Below are 23,720 nucleotides of genomic sequence, written 5' to 3' on the forward strand. Positions count from 1 at the left end.
TTTGTAACAGACTCACATTCCTGCTGATTTGGAGTCCCCTCTCCAGTCACCTCTCAGGTCCCCTCTCCAGTCTCTTCTCGAGTCTCCTATCAAGCCACCTCTCAAGTTCCCTCTCAGAGGTCCCCTCTCGAGTCTCTTCTCGAGTCTCCTATCAATCCACCTCTCAAGTTCCCTCTCGAGTCCCCGCTCAAGTCCCCTCTCGAGTTCTCTCTCAAGTCACCTCTCGAGTCCCCTCTCAAGTTCCCTCTCGAGTTCTCTCTCAAGTCACCTCTCGAGTCCCCTCTCAAGTTCCATCTCAAGTCCCTTCTCTAGTCCCTACTCAAGTCCCTACTCAAGTGCCGTTGGAGGTTGCGCTGGAGGTCCTGCCAAATCAATGTCCTGTCGCGTTGGGGGTCCCGCCGACTACTCTTCTGTCGGGGGTCCTGCCAACCCTATGTCCTGTCCCATTGGGGGTCCCGCCGACTGCTCTTCTGCCGGGGGTCCTGCCAACCCCATGTCGTGTTCCGTTGGGGGTCCCGCCGACGCCTGCTCCGTCGTGGGTTCCACTGACACCAGCCAAGGTTCCATCCAGGGTCTCGTCTACGTCTGACCCGCCAGGGGTTCCACCAGCTCCTGCCCGTCCTCAAGCCCGGCCCCCTGACTTTCCCGGCCGCGGTCCTCGCCCTCGGGCCCGGCCCCCTGACTCTTCCAGCTGCGGTCTTCGCCCTCGAGCCCGGCCCCCTGACTTTCCCGGCCGCGGTCCTCGCCCTCGGGCCCGGCCCCCTGACTCTTCCAGCCGCTGCCTTCACCCTCATGCTCGGCCCCCTGAGTTCGCCCGCGGTCGCCCACCATGAACTCTGGCTTGCTCCCGGGCCGTCCGCCCGAGAACACCTTCTCGAACTCTGCCTTGCCCCCGGGCCGTCCGCCCGAGACCCCTTCCGGGTCCTCCGCTGTGCCCCCGGGCCCACCGCCTGAGACCCTTTCCGGGTCCTCCGCTGTGCCCCTGGGCTGTCAGCCCAAACCCGTCCTCCAGACCCCCTCCACCCACCCTTTGGCTCTAGTTTTGTCTCTCCAGCCTGCAAAGAAAGCTTCGTAGGAAGGCATCATTTCATGAGGAATATACCAAATTTCTCAGTGATGTCATTGACAAAGGTTATGCTGAAGAAGTACCACAGGGGCAGCTGAAGCAAAAGGAGGGTAAAGTCTGGTATATACCTCATCATGGGTCTACCACCCCAAGAAAAGAAAACTCAGAGTGGTCTTTGACTGTGAAGCATCATTCAAAGGCACATCCTTAAACTCAGAACTGCTGCAGGGTCCTGATCTCACTAACAGCCTTTTAGGAGTACTAACCAGATTCCACCAGGAGCCAATCGGAGTGATGGGGTGAATGATGACTTTTTAAGATTCTGGTGGTGGCCTGGTGGGGACGCAAGCCTTCCCCCTTCTGAGTGCCGCAGGACTGTGCATCTCTTTGGCGCTGTGTCATTACCCAGCTGCGCTAGCTACGCATTAAAATGAACAGCAATGGATAATAGGGAGTACTTCAGCCCTGAAGTGATTGACACAATACTGAAAAACATATATGTGGATGACTGCCTAAAGTCTGTTGCTACAGAGGAAGAAGCTATCCTGCTGGCCAAAGAGCTCACTGCTGCATGTCAGAGGGGAGGATTCTACTTCTCTAAATGGATAAGCAACAGTCGCTGCTAGTGGTCGAGGTGCTGTCCTCAATTCCTGAAGCTGACAGAGCTAAAGAAGTGAAGGAGCTGAACCTAGACAGAGATCCACTCCCAACTGAGAGAGCACTTGGAGTGCAATGGTGTGTGGAAGAGGACCATTTTACATTCAATGTCAGCATCAAGCCACAACCACAAACAAGGAGAGGAATATTATCTATGGTAAGCTCCATCTATGATCCTCTTGGGTTCCTTGCACCCTTTGCTCTGCCTGCCAAGCTGCTATTACAAGAGCTGTGTAGCACTAGCTATGGTTGGGATGAGAACATACCTGAGAAGTTTTCTAAGCAGTGGGTTACATGGAAGCTAGATCTTCAGAAGATGACTGACAGTACATCCACACAGCCGCGTTAAAAAAATCTTGGAGCTTGGCGTATCTGAAACTTGGGGATTTTTTGCGAGCAACGCGACCAACAACCAATCACATGAATCTCCCGCCCCCGACATACAAAGCAATAGCAATTTTAAAACGAAGTAAACTGGATATAAACTGTCTCTGCCACCTCCCTCCATGCCTGGTTCCTCCGGCTTGTATCCCGGTAAGTTAATAGGGACTGGTCATAAAGAACCGGGTGATTTGCTAACGCAATAACTAATTTCTCCTCCATTTTCAGGAATATAGAAAATGTCACTCCCAGCTTGCACGTGGTTTGATTGGCTAGCGCTTGTACTGTCAGATTTGCATAAACAGGTTTTGATTGGTTGACGCTTCCACCTTAGCTTCAAAAATTGAACATTGCTCAACTTTTAAATTCTGAAAATCCTGGAAATCTTCGCTTTGCTTCCCCACAATGCAGTTCGGCGAAAAGTGAGGCCCCATTCAAAGTGAATGGGCAGAAGCGTTGGAAGATTTTTTAATGCTGCTGTGTGGACGGGCCGTGACTTCAAGGTAAAAAGGTGCATCAAGCCCAATGATTTTGGCCAACAGATCCAAGCATAACTACACCATTTCTCGGATCCCAGTGAGCAGGGGTACGGCACAGTGAGCTACTTGAGACTGGTAAACCACAATAATAACATTCACGTGGCATTCCAACACACTCTCACTCCATAAACGTCAAAGAGCAACGCTTGATCAGGGTCCCGTGGCGTGGCGTGCAGTTGTGACGCTCCTAGGCTCCTTCAGCTTCATAAAGGGACGCAAATAGCTTTCAACTGATTGCAATGTATTCCCATCTGCGGCGGGATTTAACGCTCATGGAAGCACGGCATTCGTTGGTGTCGGCTGCCCTTAAAGGCAATGTGAGCGTCCATTCCCATCGGATAACGGAGAATTTTACACCCGGAAGTAAGTATTCCCCTTACTGTCGATTGATTTGACAGTGATATCTGCACTACTCATCGACTAAAAAACACCAGATTATCCTTGTTAATTACACAACATTGATTGGTTTAAATTGTGTGCAATGTTTTTGTATTTTTCCCCTTCGATTCGGAGAAACAAATATTTTACAAAAAAAAAAAACTCAACAGAAAGTGGGACATTTTTTATTAGGGCCTGAGCATGAAGTGTGCGAAGACCTATTGTTATTGGTATGATTCTTATTAGGAAAAAGGTGTTTCTTAGACATAAATGCTCATAACTCATCCAGAATTTAGCCAACTATCACAGATTTCGGTGGATAGGTTCAGTGTGTCTTGGGGAATAGGCACAAAAAAGCATGTGCATTTTGGACAATAGGGGGCGCCAAAAACACAAGAAATGTATACCTCAAGAACGGATGGACGAAATATATATATGTTGTCATACATATACTGGCAGGATGAGTGTAAACTGAGATTTAAAGTGTTGCCACCAATGATGAATGTGGGTGTGTCCTACACAGTTTTATCTCGAAATTGAAGGGTTAAAAACACTTACGGACAAATTAGTTACGGCCTTTACACTTGGAACACATGTCACAGCCCACGACCTTTTCTAGACTGTACAAAATAATTGTACGTTTTTGCAAACACGTCTCAATAGCGCCCCCTATTGTGCGGTAGTCACATATAGTTTCTCCGAGCTACCTGATTCTTGGCACAGACATTCCTCATGGAATTGCGGACGTATTTGAAAATGGTTTCCATTAACCCCGCCCCCCAGAAAGTCAGCCATTTTGAACAATGTGTGTTTTTCATGCATTTTAAGGAAATTTAAATATGACTAAAAAGTACAATTTTTGCCCATTTATATGTCAGATAAGCTACTAGTACCTGCCTGTCTGCCTGGCACATCAACTCTCTAGCACACACACACGCACACAGACACACACACACAAACACACCGCCTCTGCTGGCGGCAATTCAAATATAACAGACACCTATACACTCCACAACACATACACACACACACCGCCCCTGCTGGCGGCAAATTCAATTACAACAGACTAGGGGTGTAACGGTATCCGTATTCGTCCCGTACCGTCACGGTTCGGCACATGCAGTCACACGGCGAATACGCCTTTTTTTACGAGTTGGAAAAAAGTCTGTCACTCAGGGCAGTATTACACTATGTATAGTCCAGGGGGCGGTATTGCGCCTACAAGCCAGACGCCCGTAAATAACAAATGAAGAACAACAAAACGAACACAATACATGAAGAAGAAAAGTTAGTAGCTATGGCGAGTTCACACAACACACAGGAGCTAGAACCCACTTCTGCTTCTTTTAGATCAGGTGTGTGGGAACATTTCGGGTTCCCTGTGGACTACAACAATGATGGGGTGCGAGTTGTGGATCGGACGAGGACGGTGTGTCGGCGTTGTTCGACAGCGGTGCGGTATGCTAGTGGTAACACGTCAAACATGCTCAATCACATCCGAGTCAGTCTCAGTCCCCAGCGAGAGGGTTTTCTCGACGGCAGGTGACATAGTTACCGCCAACAGATCTGCCCTCACTACTGACAGTGTAGACAAACTCATACATTTGAAGAAAAACTTGAAAATAGGGTAAAGCGTGAGTTTTTAATTACACATGTTAGACATTGCTCCTAAAGGTACAGATTTTATTTTGTTTTATATTTATCATTGTATTTATTTTATATTTTGACATCAGGAGATGTTACAGTTCTGTATTGGCTTTTATTGATTGTGATTGAAACACTTTCTTATTATTTATTTTAATATTTTCAAGACATTCTTTTTAGTTGTAAAGCTTATTTAACCTTTTTGTTTGACATCAGCCATTATAAATAATATGGCCATCTGAGTGTGTGTGTGTGTGTGTGTTACTGTTTGTGGTTTGTTTTTAACTGTGTAATACAGTTAATGGTTCCAAATGTTAGAGTTCCTTATTTTCATACCAAAACTTGCACTACTGTTAAAAAATAAATAACAGCAAAGAAAAATTATGCATTTGGGACTTTTTTTTGCATTTCCTTGTTGTACCGAACCGTGACCCCCAAACCGGGGTATGAACCTAACCGTGACTTCTGTGAACCGTTACACCCCTACAACAGACACCTATACACTCCACAACATACACCTACTCACTGTACAACACACACATACAGCTCCTAAAGCATATAATGTATATCAGGCTACAGCCCTTGTATATTTTATTATGTGAAGCACTATATGGTTTCATGAAAGATATCTACTGTTTACTTGTAGATACAGTATATACTAAAGCATACAAATAAAGTGTGTAATGTAGGCCTGTTACATATATTATTGCTGTTCTCACCGTAAACATCGCGTCTGAATGAAAAAAAAAAGTAGCCTAACATCCAGGGGAGATGTGATTAGTGAGTAAAGAAACGGTAAAGGGCAGAAAGTCTGATACACATTTGATCATCTTGAATAACTTATAATCACAACGGTAACATTTTGCAGAGCTGTGCTTCGTTGACATAAGTCCAGCCATGCGTCACACCTCTTTTAAACATCACTGTTGGCTGAAATCGACTTTGAAGGATACATCAGTGTATCCTCGGTTATAGCTCCTCCAGAGAGATTCCTCTCTCCTCTAAATCAGTGTATCCTCGGTTACGGCTCCTCCAGACAGCCTCCTCAATAATCGATCCTCAACGACCCTTTAGAGAAATTTGTTTTCCTCAAGACGGCGCGCCGACACCCGTTTCCGGGTCGCTGCCGGAGGACCTGGGAGTCTAGGACGCGAAAATCATAGAAATGACAAACGCCTCATTTCGGAGGACTCGCGCGCTTCTGCTTGATGCCGGGACGACCGGCGAACCTCCCAGACAGGCGCACATACGCGAAGGGCCCGCCCACAACTGCGTGCACGTCTGTGACCGCAGTTTTAATTTATTTTTATTGTTGCGTTGCTGGCCTTTCATTGCATGATTATTATGTTGTTGTTACGAGCATGTTAATGCGATGTATATTGTGACAATTAAGATATACATTAAAAACATATATATTTTAAAATGTGAGTTTAAGTCTGGTTGTCCAAAGAGACGTCACATCAAAGAAGAGTGCACTGGCAACAACAAACTGGTAGAAGATCTCCAACAACAGACTGGTAGAAGATCTCCAACAACAGACTGGTAGAAGATCTCCAACATCTTGCTGCAGCGATCCTGTAGGATTCTAGTATCTGTAATGAGGCCCTACCTAAGTGTGAGTGTGGCAGTCGTGCAATCTTAACCTAAATCAGGAGAGGACAGCGCATAATTAATTTAGGTTACCCCAGTCAAAATGGGTGGGATGGTTTTATTTGAATAAATGGTCCACACTCTAACATCGTTTTTTACTTTATCCGATTACAATGTGACAGTTATACTATGTCTTACTCTCTGGTATTAATTATTAATTTACCGGTTTACATGTTTTCCTTTTTGTTAAAACTCCCTGCATATCTCCAGAGGAATTTCCTCACGATGACAGATAAATAACGGGTAAATAACGTCTAGGAATAGATTCCCAGTTAAGAACCCTAAGACCTTGTTTCCTCTCTCAGCTGCTGCTTTTATATCATACCAACAGAAGCAGAAATGAATACACACCAACAGACCCACGTATGTGGAGAAGAGTCATTGCTTCCTGGACATGTCCAGACTTGCCTCAAAAACTAAACTAAAGCTTACAGTAATATCCCATTGAGTCAGGGGCCTCCTGCTGTGAGAGTAAGGGTGTCTTCCCTCTGCTGAACAGTGACACCTTTAGTGATAAACTATATCAGACCTTAGACTCTTTCATGTCAGTTTACCAAACTGTGTACATTTAGTATATAAGTATATAGCTTTGTGACATATCATGCATTTTACATTGAGGATTATATTAATTTTCCTTTGAATTATATAACCCAAAATGGAAACCTCCTCAGTCTCTGGATATAAATGTTGACGGTTCTGGACCTCCACAGTCCTCTCTTTACTTGGACCAAAACATTTTCATCACAAAAAGTCAAGTTATCGCATTATATACGGCTTACTGGGACTCACCCAAAGAGTTTAAACCTAACAATAATCACTGTCTTCAGTGTCAGGTTCTGAAGAGTCTCCAGGGTCGTCCTCAGTCTCTGGTTGTAAATGTCTCTCTGGATCTGAGTTCCTGGCTGGTTCTGGTCCTCCACAGTCCTCTTCATCAGCTTCTGTTTCCATGTGTTCAGCTGAGCTGCTGGCTGTAGGCTCTGCCTCTCTGTTCTCTTCAGTTTGAGTTTGATGAAACTGTGAGGACTGACGACCAACACACTTATGTCTTTTGACCTGATAACTCTGTGTGAATCTTTTTTCACAAACACTGCAGCTGAATGGTTTCTCTCCTGTGTGGTTTGTCATGTGTCGTTGTAAAGTTGCATTCAGGGCAAAAGCTTTCCCACAGACTGAACAGCTGAATGGTTTCTCTCCTGTGTGGATTCTCATGTGTCGATGGAAATGTGCTCTCGTTGGAAAGGATTTATTACAGATTGAGCAGCTGAATGATTTCTCTCCTGTATGGATTTTCATATGTTCCTTTAAACTTTCTCTCCGTTTAAAAGATTTCTCACAGACTGAGCAGCTGAATGGTTTCTCACCTGTGTGAACTATCATGTGGTCTTTTAGATATGCTTTCTGTGCAAAAGATTTCTTACAGACTGAGCAACTGAATATTTTCTCTCCTGTGTGGATTCTCATGTGTCGTTGTAAAGGTTCTTTCAGGGCAAAAGCTCTCTCACAGACTACGCAGCTAAATGGTTTCTCTCCTGTGTGTGTTCTCAAATGTCTATGGAAATTTGTTCTCGTTGGAAATGATTTCTCACAGACTGAGCAGCTGAATGGTTTCTCTCCTGTATGGATTTTCATATGTTCCTTTAAATGTCCCCTCTGTTTAAAAGACTTCTCACATACTGAGCAGCTGAATGGTTTCTCTCCTGTACTACGTCTTGAATCACTGACAGGGTCTTGTTTATTTCTCTGAGAGTTTGAACCTGGTTCTCTGGTCTTCTTCCAATCAGCCCTGTCTTCAGTGTCAGGTTCAGAAGAGTCTCCTGGGTTGTCCTCAGTCTCTGGTTGTAAATGTCTCTCTGGATCTGAGTTCCTGGCTGATTCTGGTCCTCCACAGTCCTCTCCATCAGCTTCTGTTTCCAGGTGTTCAGTTTGTCTTTGATGAAGCTGAGAAGACTGAGGTTTCTCTTCATCATCTTCAATCTTCACAGGGACAGGAGTGAATGTGGACTTGGTGATATCAGCCTCCTCCAGCCTTTGAAGCTGCTCTCCCTCCTGACTGTTCCAGAGTTCCTCCTGCTCCTCTTTAATGTGTGGGGGGGGCTCTGGGTCTTCCTGGTTCGGCATATGTTGGTTTTGATTTCCACCTTCCATAAACAATTCCTCTTTCTGGTGATTGCTGTTAAATGTTTCACCACTGTGGGAAAATGCATCTTTCAAAGTGCTTAAATCTGACAGGCGTTCACATCTCTGTTTCCAAAAATCATCGTCTTCACTCTCTTCAGTCTCTGAAGAGTCTCCAGGGTTGTCCTCAGTCTCTGGTTGTAAATGTGTTTTTGGATCTGAGTTTCTGGCTGGTTCTAGTCCTCCAAAGTCCTCTCCATCAGCTGCTGTTTCTACATCTTCTGTTTGAAGAGGCTGTGAGGACTTACCCTCACATTCATGGTATTTCAGCGTAAATTGTGAAGGGAACATTCTGTTACAATATCTGCAGCATAATTTCGGCCTCTTGTGGACTTCCATATGTTTAGTCAGATATCTTCTCCATGCAAATTCTTTACCACAAAGTGAGCAACTGAACTGGGTTTGTCTCGTGTGGATCCTCATGTGTTGTACTAAAGCCTCGCTGTCACTAAAACCTGAGTTACACACAGAGCAGCAGAAAGGTTTCTCCCCAAACTGACCAGGCATTTGAGAACTTTCAAGATTGGAAAAAGCGATACTGCAAAGTGAGCCATCATTCGGTTTCAGATTTTTCTGAATTCTGCTGGTAACTGGCAGTTGGTGCTTTCGGTCTATCACTGTTCCACGCTGAGAGCTGTCGAACAGTGCGTTAGAAGTGTGACGCTGCAAGGGCTTACCGACACAATCGTGGTTCAAGAGCTGCGACTCCAGCAGGAAACTTTTCTCAGAGACTGTGTAGCTGGGTGGTTTCCCCTCTCTGTGGACACATATGTGTCTGGCCAGATTTCCTTCTGTTGCAAACCATTTACCACAACATGAGCAATTGAATGGTATCTCTCTTGTGGGAGATGTTTTGTGCGACAGCTGACTGTCCTCATATTGATCTTTACGCTCTGAGGGACTGAATGGATTCTCGCTGATGGAAACGTCCTCTGTTTCCAAATGGTTTGGACCTGAATGAGGTTGCCTGGTCTGTGTGGAATAACAAACACCATCGCCAGTCTTGGGACCTGTTTGAATCTGGTCATCAGAGCAGCTGACTAGTTTCTTACTGGTCATATATCCTTTACTTATAGATACTTTTTTATTTCTTCGATAAGTGAACCCAGACTGATGCTGCCTGGTATCTTTCCAAAACTCAATGTCAACATTGTCATCAGGTTCTAGAGATGGTTCGCCACCTTTATCAGTCTCTGGTTGTAAATGTCTCTCTGGATCTGAGTTCCTGGCTGGTTCTGGTCCTCCACATTCCTCTCCATCATCTTCTGTTTCCATATGTTCATTTTGTCTTTGATGAAGCTGTGAGGACTGACGACCAACACACTTATGGCTTTTGACCGAACGACTCCAAGTAAATCTTCTGTCACAAACACTGCAGCTGAATGGTTTCTCTCCTGTGTGGACTATCATGTGTTCCTTTAAATTTCCTCTCTGTGCAAAATGTTTCTTACAGACTGAGCAACTGAATGGTTTCTCTCCTGTGTGGATTATCATGTGTTCCTTTAAACTTCCTCTCTGTGCAAAATATTTCTTACAGACTGAGCAGCGGAATGGTTTCTCTCCTGTGTGGATTATCATGTGTTCCTTTAAACTTTCTCTCTGTGTAAAAGCTTTCTTACAGACTGAGCAGCCAAATGTTTTCTCTCCTGCACTACGTCTTGAATCACTGATAGGGTCTTGTTTATTCCTCTGTGAGTTTGAACCTGGTTCTTTGGTCTCCTTCCAATCAGCACCGCCTTCAGTCTCTTCTTCATAATCTTCACTCTTCACAGGGACAGGAGTGAATCTGGACTTGGTGATATCAGCCTCCTCCAGCCCTTGAAGCTGCTCTCCCTCCTGACTGATCCAGAGTTCCTGCTGTTCCTCTTTAATGTGTGGGGGGGGCTCTGGGTTCTCCTGGTCCAGACTGGAGCTCCACTCCTGCTGCTCAGGGGGAACCTCTTCTTTAACCACCACCAGCTGCTGGACGTCTGCAGGAAACAGGAAACACATATTCAGAGAAACTCTAGAGTATTAGAATTTAAAATCTTACCACGATTAACACTTCTTTTAACTTTGCAGCCCTTATCCATTCCTTATTTGAAATGCTTTTCCAGATGCCCTGGAGAGTTTCAGGACAACAGGTGAGTTAGTACTGTCTCTGATCTAAAACGTAGTTTCACTGGCGGTTAGCAAGGCGTCGGCTGTTCACGGAGTGTGAGGCCTTAGCCTTATAGTTTGTGACCTGTTTGCAGAGTCGTTAGCTGAGAACTGGTGTTGGAGTTTCTCAGAGTAGTCGTTTAGCATCTCTCACCGCCTTGCTAAACCTGTACATGGACTCATACAGGTGCATCTCAATAAATGTAATAATGGACCAGCACCAGAGGTGTTCCGATACACACAGGCGTTGGAGCTGTTCTTCATGAAACCCAGAAGGATTAAGTGCTCTGGCAAACAGTGCCATCTTTGTGCAAAATGATTATACAGGATTGAAAAGTCAATAAATAAACATGTTGTTAAAACTCACACGTATTTTTTTTTTTTGCGCAACCTGGACCTCCTTTAGCATGAATAACGGCCTTCAGCTTGTCTGCATTGTTAGGTCTTGTGTGCCTCATCTTCCTCTTGACAGTACATAGAATCCTTTGGTAACACTTTATATTAAGGTACACAAATTAACCATGAACTAGTTGTTAATTAACATGCATATTAGCAGTATATTGGCTCTTTATTAGTCATTATAAAAACACTTATTAATGCCTTATTCTACTTGACCATATTCTACAAGTAATAAGCCATTAGTTGAGTTTTTCCTCAATAACCCTCTAATTAGTGCTGATTTGTTGCAAGTAAGGAAGTTGTTGTACATGAGTTTTGCTCTACATGCTCTGCTCAATATGGGCCTAATAAGGCAGTAGTAACACAAGAATAGTAATTCTCCCATAATTACACTTAACAAATATGATCTCTTCTTATGTAACAAGACATGAAACTCTAAGTGTTAATTGTGTCTAAATGACTCAAAATTAGGTATTTATATCTAAGAACATGTTCCCTATTCTAAAGTGAAGTCTTGTTTATAACCAATAAGCTAGTAATTTGATTCTAGTTGACCTGAACAAGTTCCCTATTCTAAAGTTGCCTCCTCTTCACACTTTGTAAATACATTAAAGCACACAATGAAATTAACCTCAATGATGAACGAAGTAGGCCCACGTTGAAATATTTTTATTAATGAACCACTAAAGAGAAGTTCAGACACATACCAACACATGTCAAGTTTCTCCAAGGCTGAGAACACATAATGCAGCCTGTACGTTTTAATAAAAACATATGTTTTGTTTTGTATGTATTTGTGTGATCATACTGTGTGACCTTCTTGTATGCACTTACACAATAGGTGTACTGTTCTTTCTGTGTTGTACTGTCTCAGTGTGCAACATCAATCAATCAATCAATCAATGTTTATTCATATAGCCCAATATCACAAATGTTACATTTGTCTCAGTGGACTTCACAGTTTGTAAAGAATATCAGTATGACAATACGACACCCTCTGTCCTTAGACCCTCACATCGTACAAGGAAAAACTTCCAGAGAAAACCCCACAGTTTAAAGGGGAACATGGGAGAAACCTCAGGGAGAGCAACAGAGGAGGGATCCCTCTCCCAGGACGGACAGACGTGCAATAGATGCCGTGTGTAAATCGAAGAGATAATACATTTTACAACTAAGGTAGTCCAAATGTTTGGAAATGCATGTGTCTATAATAAGAAGATGAATCCACGAGGATGTCAACAATCCTGTGGCAGCCATCAGGGAAGTAGTATGATGAGTCAGGCAGGACCACAGAGACAGGTTCAGCAACGACTCGAAATCCACGACTCAAATGCAGAACTCAGGATAGAGGATCCAGGACACACGACCACAGCTACAGGATTAGCCTCGACCCAGGACCCCGGCGTAGACATCGACACAAAAAAGAAATTTGGGGGAAGCTGGGTTAATCGGAACATGAGAGTACACAGGTACAAACAGCCAGAAAGACGGAATAAGGTGCCCCTCGCCCCGACTTACAGAGGTCAAATCCTGGCTGAGCCAACATTTCCTGGCTGAGCCAACATTTCCTCAACCTAAACGAGAGTAAGACTGAGGTCATCTTTTTTGGACCCCAACCTCCAGCCTCCCCAGTTGATACTCTGGGCTCCCTAAAAAAAAAACATCCTCCCCTCTGTCAAGAACCTTGGAGTGACCTTCGATAGCACTTTTAAATTTGATAAACAGGTCAGCAGCGTAGTTAAAACCTGCTTTTTTTTAAAATACGACTATTGGCTAAGAACAAGTTGTTTTTATCTTTTAAAGACTTGGAAAGGGTTATCAACGCCTTTGTAACCACAAGGTTGGATTACTGCAACGGTCTGTATGTGGGTGTGGACCAGGCCTCAATTAAACGCCTGCAGCTAGTGCAGAACGCCGCTGCACGTCTTCTTTCTGGCCATAAAAAGCGTGAGCACATCACCCAAATTCTGGCCTCACTGCACTGGCTTCCTATTCGGTTCATAATTGATTTTACCGATTTTTCCCGATCCGATCTTTATGCAATGCATTAAGAGAAAAAAAGAAAAAAAGCATTGAAGTTGTCCCTTAAGGTTATTTTTTTATTTAAATTGGATATTCTATCCTACATGGATATAGCTTCTTTCTTTCACAGCAGCATTGGATCAGTTCAGTTGTGCAGCATTGGATCAAAACAAAATAAAGCTTATCAGTACTCGTTAGCTTACTGCTACAATTAGACACTGCGCCCACTCTGTTGCCAGATTTGAGAGAAATAAGCAGGTCTATGAAAACAAGCCCCAAAGAAGCAACACATATATGATGTTTGAAACCAAAACTAAGGCCTCAGGATGACTTTGAAAACAGTGACAATCACAACATCACAACAGTGTGTATGAATATGCTAAGATATATAAAGTATGAAAATGGTAAGCAGTGCAAGTATAGTATAAAATATAGATATTAATTTCATGATAAACATTGTGGAACAATGAGGAAAAATGTGAATGGAAGTGGCGACGTAAAACTGACACAACACAACAACAAACTTTTGCCGAGCCAATGGAGAGTTTCATCAGCAGCACGGGGTACAAACCACCAATGAGCGCTCAGCTCGAGATACCAGCGAGTCGAGAGAGAGAATTATATCTGCATTTTCTCTTTTGAGAAGCCCCCACCCCCCATGTTGCAAACTCTTTGTTTAAAACTAATTGGCCATCGGAATGTGTGGAGTAAGTCTCCCAAGGGGGATCGTCACAGCTCTCCCCCCCCCCTTCGGTGATCTCCCAACCTCCAGTCTGTAGGTCTGTGTTCGCATATTTCAGTGTTAATTTTGGCAGCTGTTTTTGATTTAGTCTTTAGAGGAAAATGGTTATTAGTTGTAGTCCCATTTTAGTTATTCCTATCCTTTGTAGTTTTTGTCTAGTTTTAGTCGACGAAAACTCAAAACGTTTTAGTCAACTTTTAGTCGATGAAAAATTACATTTTAGTCAACTTTTAGCCAAAATGTGTCTCTATACTCTGAACGCTCCGTCCCCGGCAGATCTCTGTGTCCGCTGCAGCATGTCTGTTAGGCCCCGCCCCCGCACACAGGGAGATCGCTCTTCTGGAGTGAAGAGAGCGGAAATAATGATATTGCAAGTTAGAAACAAACGTAAGATGCATTTTGACAGACAAGATGGACACTTGGGGGAGAATATGCTGCATTTTGAATGTCCGATAGTGCACCATTAACACCTTAGTCCCGTCTCGTCAACGAAAACTAAATATACATTTCGTCATAGTTTTCGTTATCAAGAATCTATTTTTAGCTCGTCATCGTCTCGTCTCAGTCATGTAAAAAAGGTTGTTGACGAACATTTTTCTTCATAGTTTTCGTTGATGAAATTAACACATAACGCATATTTAAGCTGTTGCTTTCTGTTGTTTCTATCGCGCATTGCCGGTATGAAAGGGTCTGTGCCGGAAATATCAAACATTTAATAAAAGTGAAAAACAATGAACAAGACTTAAAGTATTAATAACAATTAATTATATTTATTCCGTTTGGATGTAGGATTTTTGACTTTGTTTAGAGCAGTGATCTTCTCTGCAGCAGAGAGCTAAGCGCTGTCATACGGGACCTAACCCTGAAAAGTATTATCATCTGAAATTAATCATTATGTTATTCATATTAAATACATATAAGTATTTTTACAACTTGTATTTAGAAATACTCTGTTGTAATTATTGATGCATAAATGTGTTCATCCATTCAATGTGGCATCTGCTATAATGGGGTTAATGTATGATATTACTTAATAATACAATACATTATAATATATGATATGATAATTATATTTTAGTTTTATTCATTTCTTATTTCATAGTTTCTCATTATTATTATTTGTATCGCTCATCTTATTTTTGATTGTATTAATCTGTGTGAATCTGTGCTATCCTGTTTTTCACTCTCACCCTGTTGCTGTTTGAACTACTGAATTTCCCCACGGGGATTAATAAAGGTCCATCTTATCTTATCTTAATGTATACATTGATTTACTTCAATCTACTGTACTGTGTAAAAACACCCCAACAATATTACAAAAAATATACTGCATAAAGCAAACTTTATACTTTATTTGATCTAAAATATTGATGTTTTTTCATTATAGTAGCCTCTGGAAACCATAACAAATAAGTGATTAAATGCTACAGTATTCAGCAAACACAACTGCAGAGCTGCAAACAGACTAAGTTCTACAACACCCAGTTGTCTTTGTGTATTTGTGAATGAAGCGCCATCTCATGGTTAAATCCTGTAATTGAACAAATGGGGAAATTTGGCAACGCCCTCTAGCAATTTGGCAACACCCCCAGCCACTAGGATCCGCTGGGCTTTTGACTGGGACACACCCATGTGAGTCCTATCTGGAGTGCTACATCTGTAAGTCATTAATGCTCCTATATGATATTAATTCCTCTGTATGTATTTCACCGTTTGTTTTACTGTTAGCTATTTATTATATTTCTACAATCTTAGATGTGTACCCAATTTAAACTCAGTCTGCAGTTACAGCATCGAGTTGTTATTATACAATATGAAGTGCAACCTATATTTTTCATGCTTATGCAACGCTATAGACGCAAATCCATGTTTGAATCTGCAGGAGAGTTTACGTTAGCTCTCTTCAGTTAAGGTGCATTCAGGCGCAATTCAGTAAAAGTGTGTATTGGGCGAAGATGCATTTATAACGTCAGCAGGATGTGTTCAATGTAGTTCAGTAAAATGCAGTCTTTAGCGAGAAATATCAATAAATACAGTTTTATTAAGGAGATGTTTTACTCCAACATAAAGTAGATTTTAATGTATTTGTTTAATCTCTAATGTTTCAATGCTATCAAATATTTGGATTGAAATCAGAAAGAGTTTGTTGTTCCGGCAACTCAATTGTGTTTTATAATTTACTTTATTTCTTCTTGTCTTATGTGGTTCTTAGCAGATTGTTATTCTCATTGGTTTCACTTAATATCTTCTCTTTTAAATTGTAGGCTCAACTCATCTTTTCACCTGTATAAAAAAAATCACATTAGTGAGTTTACCCAACTCCTAAAACTGCTTGGAAACTGTTGACATATTGTTTTTAAGTTTTAGCAAAGTAACACGTTCTTGAGTAGAGGAAAACTAAAAAAAGTATGTTTCACCAACTCAAAAAATGCAAAAGTTGACTAAACTCTTAAAATAGCTTCGAAACTGTTGACACATTATTTTTATTTTTTACCAAAGTTACATACAGTTCGTTCATTTATTTAAATACTGTTTACTGTATCGGTAACAAGTATTACACTGGTAGGCCTACTGTTACGGCTTTGTTATTAAAAGTATTGTTGTTATAACAGAAATATGTGTTTCGTATCTTCAGGTTGTAAAATGTTATAGACGGAATTTGGAACCAGATTTGGCCCCCGGGCGCTGCACTGCGACTGGGTTACATGCAGAGGACACATTTAGTTTTAATGTTTGCGAGTACCAAGACAATAAATAAATATAAATCTTAATAGTATGCTCTTTCTGCGCTTGTGCTTAACAGCGTGTTGTCAGGTGTCTCGGATTCGGAGCGTGTTATGAAACCTTTTGGGAAAAAAATATTTTTTTTGAAAAGAAAATTATTTTTAAAAAATACAAATCTCTCTGCACCGAATATTCGAATATTCGCTGCTGATTACTACCGAATATCCGGAGCCCGAAAAATGGTATTCGGGACAGCCCTAATATGTACAGATGTCCATTTTCACTTGTCACTTTAACTCATGTCGTACTTCATAATTTATATGACCAACTATGTATATATGCTGACAGTTATTTTACCCATCTCCTATTTTCTCCTTTATTATTATTGGAAAAAAAATCTTGATTTTTTTTTTTTTTTTTTTTTTTTTTTTTTTTTTTAAAATTGTATTAATCTGTGCTGTCCTGTTTTTCACGCTTACCCTGTTGCTGCGTGTACAACTGAATTTCCCCACTGGGATTAATAAAGGTCCATCTTGTCATATCTTATACGCTGATGACGGGGCTCTTTTGGGGTCGTAACATAGAGTTCTTAAAAAGGAAAATGCAAGTTGCAGTAGGTAAGGTGGAAAAATGAGCAAACAAATAGGGTTTAAAAATATCAATTGAAAAAACCCAAGTCATATGCTTTGCTAAAAAACCTAAAGTTGTATTTATTAAACTATATGGACAAGTCCTAGAACAGGTTAGGGTGGTTAGGTTTCTTGGAATCCTATTTGATGAAAAACTTACCTGGGGCAAACATATTGACAAAACCAGAGACAAGTGCAAAAAGATTAATAATTTACTGAGATGTCTTTCTGGCCGAGATTGGAGAGCAAACAGAACCTCATTAATAAATATATATTGGGCTCTAATGAGAGTAGCCCTGGATTATTGATGCATTGCTTATATGTCTGCTGCAGAAAGCAACCTTAAACGTGATGTGGTACAGGCCCAGGCTCTCTGAATATGTAGTGGAGCATTTCAAATTTGTATCAGCATTACAGGTTGAGGTGGGTGAAATTCCACTGCGGATTCGGAGGATCAAGCTTTTGTTGGCATATTGGGCTAACATTAGAGGGCATAGTAATGCTCACCCCGCAAAGGCAATCCTACTGGAGTGTTGGGAGCATAATAATTCCACATCTAACAGCTTTGGGTGGATAGGAAATGCTCTAGCGCTAAACACATCTCTGTGAGGGTTAGAAGTCAGTCCCACTGTTCCATCATCGCCTATACCTCCGTGGAGATTTAATATGCCAGCAATCGACACAAGTCTGCAGCTTAAACTAGAAGATAAATCAAAACAAACACCAGTTTGCACAAAAACATATTGACCAACACACAAATAAAGTTTTTATCTTCACGGATGGCTCAAAAGACCCAGAGAGTGGGCGTACAGGCATTCTTTATCCCTCAATGTGAAGAAGCAGAACAAGAGACTCTCAGATCATTATTAGTGGGAATATGGCTAGCACTGAAATTTGGGTTGAAGAGAACAACCAACCCAGAGTTCTTGTAGCATCTGACAGCCTAGCAGCTCTGTGGAGCTTGAAATCTGGGAGGTCTGTCTGCTGGGTTAAAATGTAGGGGACTTGAAATGTCCTTCCTTTGAGTTCCTGCTCATTTTGTGGTAGAAGGGAATGAGGAAGTATACAAATTAGCTAAAACCATTAGTAATGTTCATTTACGGAAAACTTGGCAAGAATACTGGGATGTGAGCGATACAGGAAGGCATCTCTACAGGATCCAGAAACATGAAGGGGTAGAAGACGAAGCAGGAGCCCAAGAGAAGAGAAGGTTATTACGCGGTTAAGGACACACGGGACTAAACCAGACAGAATTGGCATGCCCCCCACTGGACTCTGTACAGATTGCAATAAACCGGAACTGTCAAACACTGTGTGGAATCTGCTAGGGACATCAGAGGAAGTCTTTAAACTGCTGAAACAATTCTTAAAAACAACTGTAATTATAAAAAGAGTTTATTTTTCATTTTTTATATTTTATTTGCATTTATTTATTTTATTTTTCCTGCCAATCTACTGCTCCACACTCCAGTCCAGTAGGTGGCGGTAATGTGCCCATTTGTTGGTTGCCAACCGAAGAAGAAGAACAATAAAGAGAGATTTAATAAAGAGTCTACCGTGGTAATAGAGAGTAAACTAACTTCACCGCGGTGACTAACGTGATAATAAAGAGTCTAAAGAGTTAATAAAGAGGGAACAGACCTGCTCGGTCGATCTGAAGCCGAGGCTGTAAAACAGCGTCCAGTAGTTTCCGGTGTCTCTCGTTCTCCTGTTTTGAACGAGACAGTTCCTCCTCGTACACTGCTATCGTTCTTTCAAACAGAACAAAGATGTCTTCAGCAGCCGCAGTGAGTCGCTGCTTCACCAACGAGAGCAGCACAACACTCATGTTTACTAAATCACCACTTCCTGTTTCTCTCACTCTGTGTTGCTAGCATGTTACCAGCTAGCATGCTAAGCTAGCTTCTAGAGTCCGAGGTAAAGGTTTCAGAAGAAAGAGCACAAAGTCAGAGGTTCATCCAGACACACAGACGATGGATCATCTGCTCACACACACTGTCTCAGAAACACCGAGAGAGAACCGTGGATGTGGAGAGAGAACCGACGAGACGCGCATTTGTTCCAAGCTAGAAGGTTATGGCTAGAAAGGATCCGTCTTGTGTAAAACTCGCGAGAGTTTGCAAGTCACGTGGCTGAATGTTTACGTTTGGCAGGCAGCCTTTCAGTTACGATCGTGAACTAACATCAGTGGCCCACAGCAAATGATGGTGAGAAGCTAAACTATCTATTAATTATGTCAATTACAGGGAGTGTGATTGTTGAAATAGGGTGTTAGTGATCTTGCTGTTCAAAGAAGAATGACAACATTGTAGATCACCAACACTATGGTTTATTTTGTATTCACAGGCAAGTCAACGTTGTCACAGTAAAAGTCCCAAGATAGCTCCTGGTGCAATAAAATGTTCCCTTTCAGTGTTTCACTATTATGTCTGATGTTTCTCTATTAATATTGCTGCTGCATTAATGTGTATGTTGCATGTTACTGCTGTAGATGTGTTTCCGAGCCGCTCCGATTACAACGAGAGTTACAACGAGAATGTGACGTCATATTTACACAAGACGGATCCTTTCTAGCCATAACCCAGAGTCATAGAGATATCATATATATATATATATATATATATAGATATTTCTCTCTAGGGCTCTGCCATAACCAAGCTAGAACGAGCGGGACCATCACTTCCGGTAAAGAGGACTTCAAAATAAAAGCGGCTATGATTTCCCCTTAAACAATACCTAAAACTTTAAGATACACAGACATGGAGCTGCGGATAGAAACCGGTTTATTTCTGCTGAAACAGCTTTATTCTTATTATAAGTATTCCCCCTCTTCCTGTAATATAATATGTGTAAGAAGAGAAAGGTGAAGAGAGAAAATCGTGGGTTTTATTGTGAAGGCCAAAACCGGAAGTTGGGTTTCAGGGTCTCCGTTAGCATGTTAGCTGGGGGTAAACAAGAAACCCTGGTGTCTGGTCGAATCGTCCAAAAATCGGCTCCTCTCGTCTTTTCCTAACCAAGACGAAAAGACGAGAGGAGCTGATTTTTGGACAGTTTGTCCACAGCCTAACTCTCTGCATGAGATTTGAAAGTGTCTCTGACTCTTTACAGTCTCAACAAGTGTATCTCTGTTAGCAAGGATAACAGATAATGCATCATGGGGGTTGTAGTTTTTAATAAACGTTATAGAGATCCAAGGGGGAAGAAACAAACAGTGCCATCAAGGGGTGGAGCTACAGCAACACATGGGGGCAATAGAGGGGCGAAGTCCCGCCCATCTAGTTCCGCTCCATGGGACCTTATTTCGGAATAATTATGTATTGAAGTCAATGGAGAGAGAACACTTATCTCTCGATCCCGTTTGAATTGTGCCACGAATTACACATGATGTTTGTCAATATTAAAAAAATAATTTCCATGTCAAAAAAGTCACAGTTTGTCTTAAAACTGTTGAAATATAAGACTATGACAAATATGCAACTAGAAAGACTACAAATCGCGGAATCCCGGTCCCGCATGCTGGCCCTTACGGAACCGACTAACTCCCCTTGTGTGTATGTACAGCTCTCAATATGCCCAGACTTGGAGTGATTTCACCTCTTTTAATACTTTCCGCCTCATTCTGAAAGAAAGAAGTGAAATGTGCCAACATGACGGCCGTCTTGGTGTGTGGTGCGAGACGGGAGATGTAGTTCATTGAGCGGTTTCAGTGTTACTTCACAGTTTTACGACACATTTAAAAAATGTTTACTTGCAAAATGTTCTTTTAAATTTACAAACATCATATGTGTAATTTGTGGCACAACGGGATCGAAAGATAATCTTTGTCTATCCATTGACTTCAATACATAATTTTTCCGAAATAGGGTCCCATGGAGGTCCCCCGGAAAGGGAGGGACTTCGCCTCTCTATACAAACTGGAACATTAAATAAAAGAGAATGACTAATCTATATAATAGAGAGAATATATACATAAATAATGAAAATACTTATCCTGAGGGAAGAATTGGTTTTGTGACATAGAATACATTTATAAATGTTTTTATTAAATAAGACAAATAAAATAAAAATATTAATATGAAGATAAAAAAGTTAATTGTACAATAATAATAACAATACAGTGTCAACGAGTTTATCTGAGGCCTGTTATCATGTGCGGCTAACAGATAGCTTCCAATGCATAAAATGAGATGGACTATATTGGTCCCAATCTGGGAAATGATTGCGTTGCAGCAGCATAAATGACAAGGCATTGCACATGAGAGAAATTAAAAGAGTAGAAATAAACACTTCTAAAATGTAAACATCTCAAAACAGAAATAAAACAGCATTAAAAAAGAAGAAAATAAACATTTTGAAAAAAAAAATTACGGTAAAGCAAATATAAAGTAGGATATTATATTCATTAAGTGTGTAAGGAATGGAATATTAAATTAAATATAAATATAAATGTACATTGTGCTAAAAACCTCTCTGATTTGTAAAGAGCGAATTACGGCAATTTCAACCAAGAAATAAAAAAAGATATAACAAGGTGGTCTACTTACCACTCGACCTAAACTCAATAATTGAACTTGTTAAACTAAATGTTCTACCTAGATTTCTCTATCTATTCCAATCTTCACCAGTAGAGGTCCCCCAAGGTCCATTTATACATTGGGATGGACTGATATCCAGATTTGTTTGGGGGGGGGGAGGCCAAGACTTAGGAACAGAACTCTCCAGCTACCCAAAGAAAGAGGCAGTATGGGTTTGCTCAAATTGATGGAGTACTGCTATGCTGCTCAGCTCAGACCTATTTACTGTTGGTGTGAAACGGACTTTAGAGCAAAGTGGAAGGATATGGAAAATGGAGTAAACCAGATTCCAATTCAAAATATGATTGGGGATTACAAACTATATAAAGAACTCAAAACTAAAATGGGTCCAATAACAGTGCACACATTGGATCTATGGATTCAAGTATTGAACATATATAAGATTCAAAATGATGCAAATATAATAAAATGGGTAGCTTATGATGGAAACTTCAAACCTGCAAATTAAGATCAAGGTTTTAAACAATGTGTAGAGAAAGGAATAACAGCTTGGTGTGTTTCGGTTAAGGAAGGGGAGCTGGAGGGTTTTGATCATCTGAAAACACACATTGGGAAAACATGCATTCTATAGATACCTTCAACTCAGGGACTGTTACAAGAGGGAAGTCAGATCAGATTCTTCAGAGGAGTTGAATAATCTTATGCCTGCCTAGCTGGTGCAGAGGTGAAAAGGGGACGGGTAGCGCAGTGGGTTGCATGTAGGTGTTTGGACCATGGGGTCATAGGTTCAAACCCCACTGCAGTCAGCATGTCGTCGTGTCCCTGAGACACTTCACCCCAAAGTGCTCCTGTGGGGATTGTCCACAGTATTGAGTATGTGAGTCGCTTTGGATAAAAGCGTCTAACAATGATGGTCAAAGTCAGCTGTATTGTCAAGAATTCTACATGTTGTACATCCAGAAATATCGAAATATCGTTTCTCGCAGTCCTACAGTGTAACATATATACATCAAACAGAAAAACAAAAAGGGCCTAGATAAACTTGGTATACATTAAACAAAATAAAGTGCCTAGATAACCGGGGTATACAGTTTAAAATGTGAACAATATAATATATTTAAAGTGTTCAAAGTACAGTTTCAGTGCACTAGCAGCGGAGATGGGCAGAAAAATGACTGGTGCTGGATGAGGGAGGGTGTGTGTGTGTGTGTGTGTGTGTGTGTGTGTGTGTGTGTGTGTGTGTGTGTGTGTGTGTGTGTGTGTGTGTGGGGTTGGAGTCCAGGACCATTTGGGGCAGGGGTGAAAGGTCGGAGGCAGGGTGGAGAGTTCAGGGGAGAGATGTCAGAGGGGGGGAGAGAGGGAGGTAGGGAGGGAGGGGAGAGAGTTCAGCATCCTGACCGCCTGGTAGAGGAAGCTGTTGCTCAGCCTGGTGGAGCTCGAGCTGAGACTGCGGAACCTTCTTCCTGAAGGCAGGCGGCTGAAGAGGCTGTCGGAGGGGTGGGTGGAGTCACCCACAATGCTGAGTGCTTTGCGGGTGAGGCGGGTGTTGTAGATGTCCTTTAGTGAGGGGAGAGAGGCACCGATGATCCTCTGGGCAGAGTTCAATTTGAGGTGTTATTGTTAACCCGTACAGCTTGTGGTCTCTCTGTGAGGAAGTCTAGCAATCAGTTACAGAGAGAGGGGCTGAGGCCCAGGTCTGTAAGTTTTTGTACAAGCTGCTGGGGGATGATGGTGTTGAAAACAGCCACCACAAGAATCGCTGTAAACTCCCTCGGCAGGTAAAAAGGACGGCACTTTAGAACCATAAACTCCACCAGTGGCGAGCAGTGTTGGCTAACAACAACAGTATCTGGGCACCAAGCGTCCCTCATGTACACGCACACCCCGCCGCCGCGAGTCTTATTTCCCCTGTTATCTTTGTTCCTGTCTGCTCGGTAGCTTGTCAGCTTGTCTAGCTGAATAGCCGAGTCAGGGATGTTGTTGTGGAGACATGTTTCCGTGAACACGTAAACACAGCAGTCTCTCACCTTACGCTGGGTT

General features: G+C 42.0%; 1 protein-coding gene across 2 annotated transcripts in view; it reads right to left on the reverse strand.

The window, feature by feature from the left end:
• Positions 1–6,359: 6,359 nt before the first annotated feature.
• LOC307025960 (uncharacterized protein) overlaps positions 6,360–23,720 on the reverse strand; it is a 29,012-nt gene continuing 11,651 nt past the window's right edge. The window contains exons 1-2 of one of the 2 annotated variants that reach the window (XM_079660987.1): positions 18,787–19,721; positions 6,360–10,460 (exon numbers count right to left, since the gene is read on the reverse strand). In XM_079660987.1, the coding sequence (XP_079517113.1) occupies positions 7,120–10,460; positions 18,787–18,973 (3,528 nt within the window). In that variant the 5' untranslated portion in view covers positions 18,974–19,721 and the 3' untranslated portion in view covers positions 6,360–7,119. Of the gene's footprint in view, positions 10,461–18,786; positions 19,722–23,720 lie in introns of those variants that run through there. The other variant, XM_079660988.1, reaches the window with a different exon arrangement.

The sequence above is a fragment of the Notothenia rossii genome (genome assembly GCF_949606895.1).
Source record: "Notothenia rossii genome assembly, chromosome: 2".
Lineage (NCBI taxonomy): Eukaryota > Metazoa > Chordata > Actinopteri > Perciformes > Nototheniidae > Notothenia > Notothenia rossii.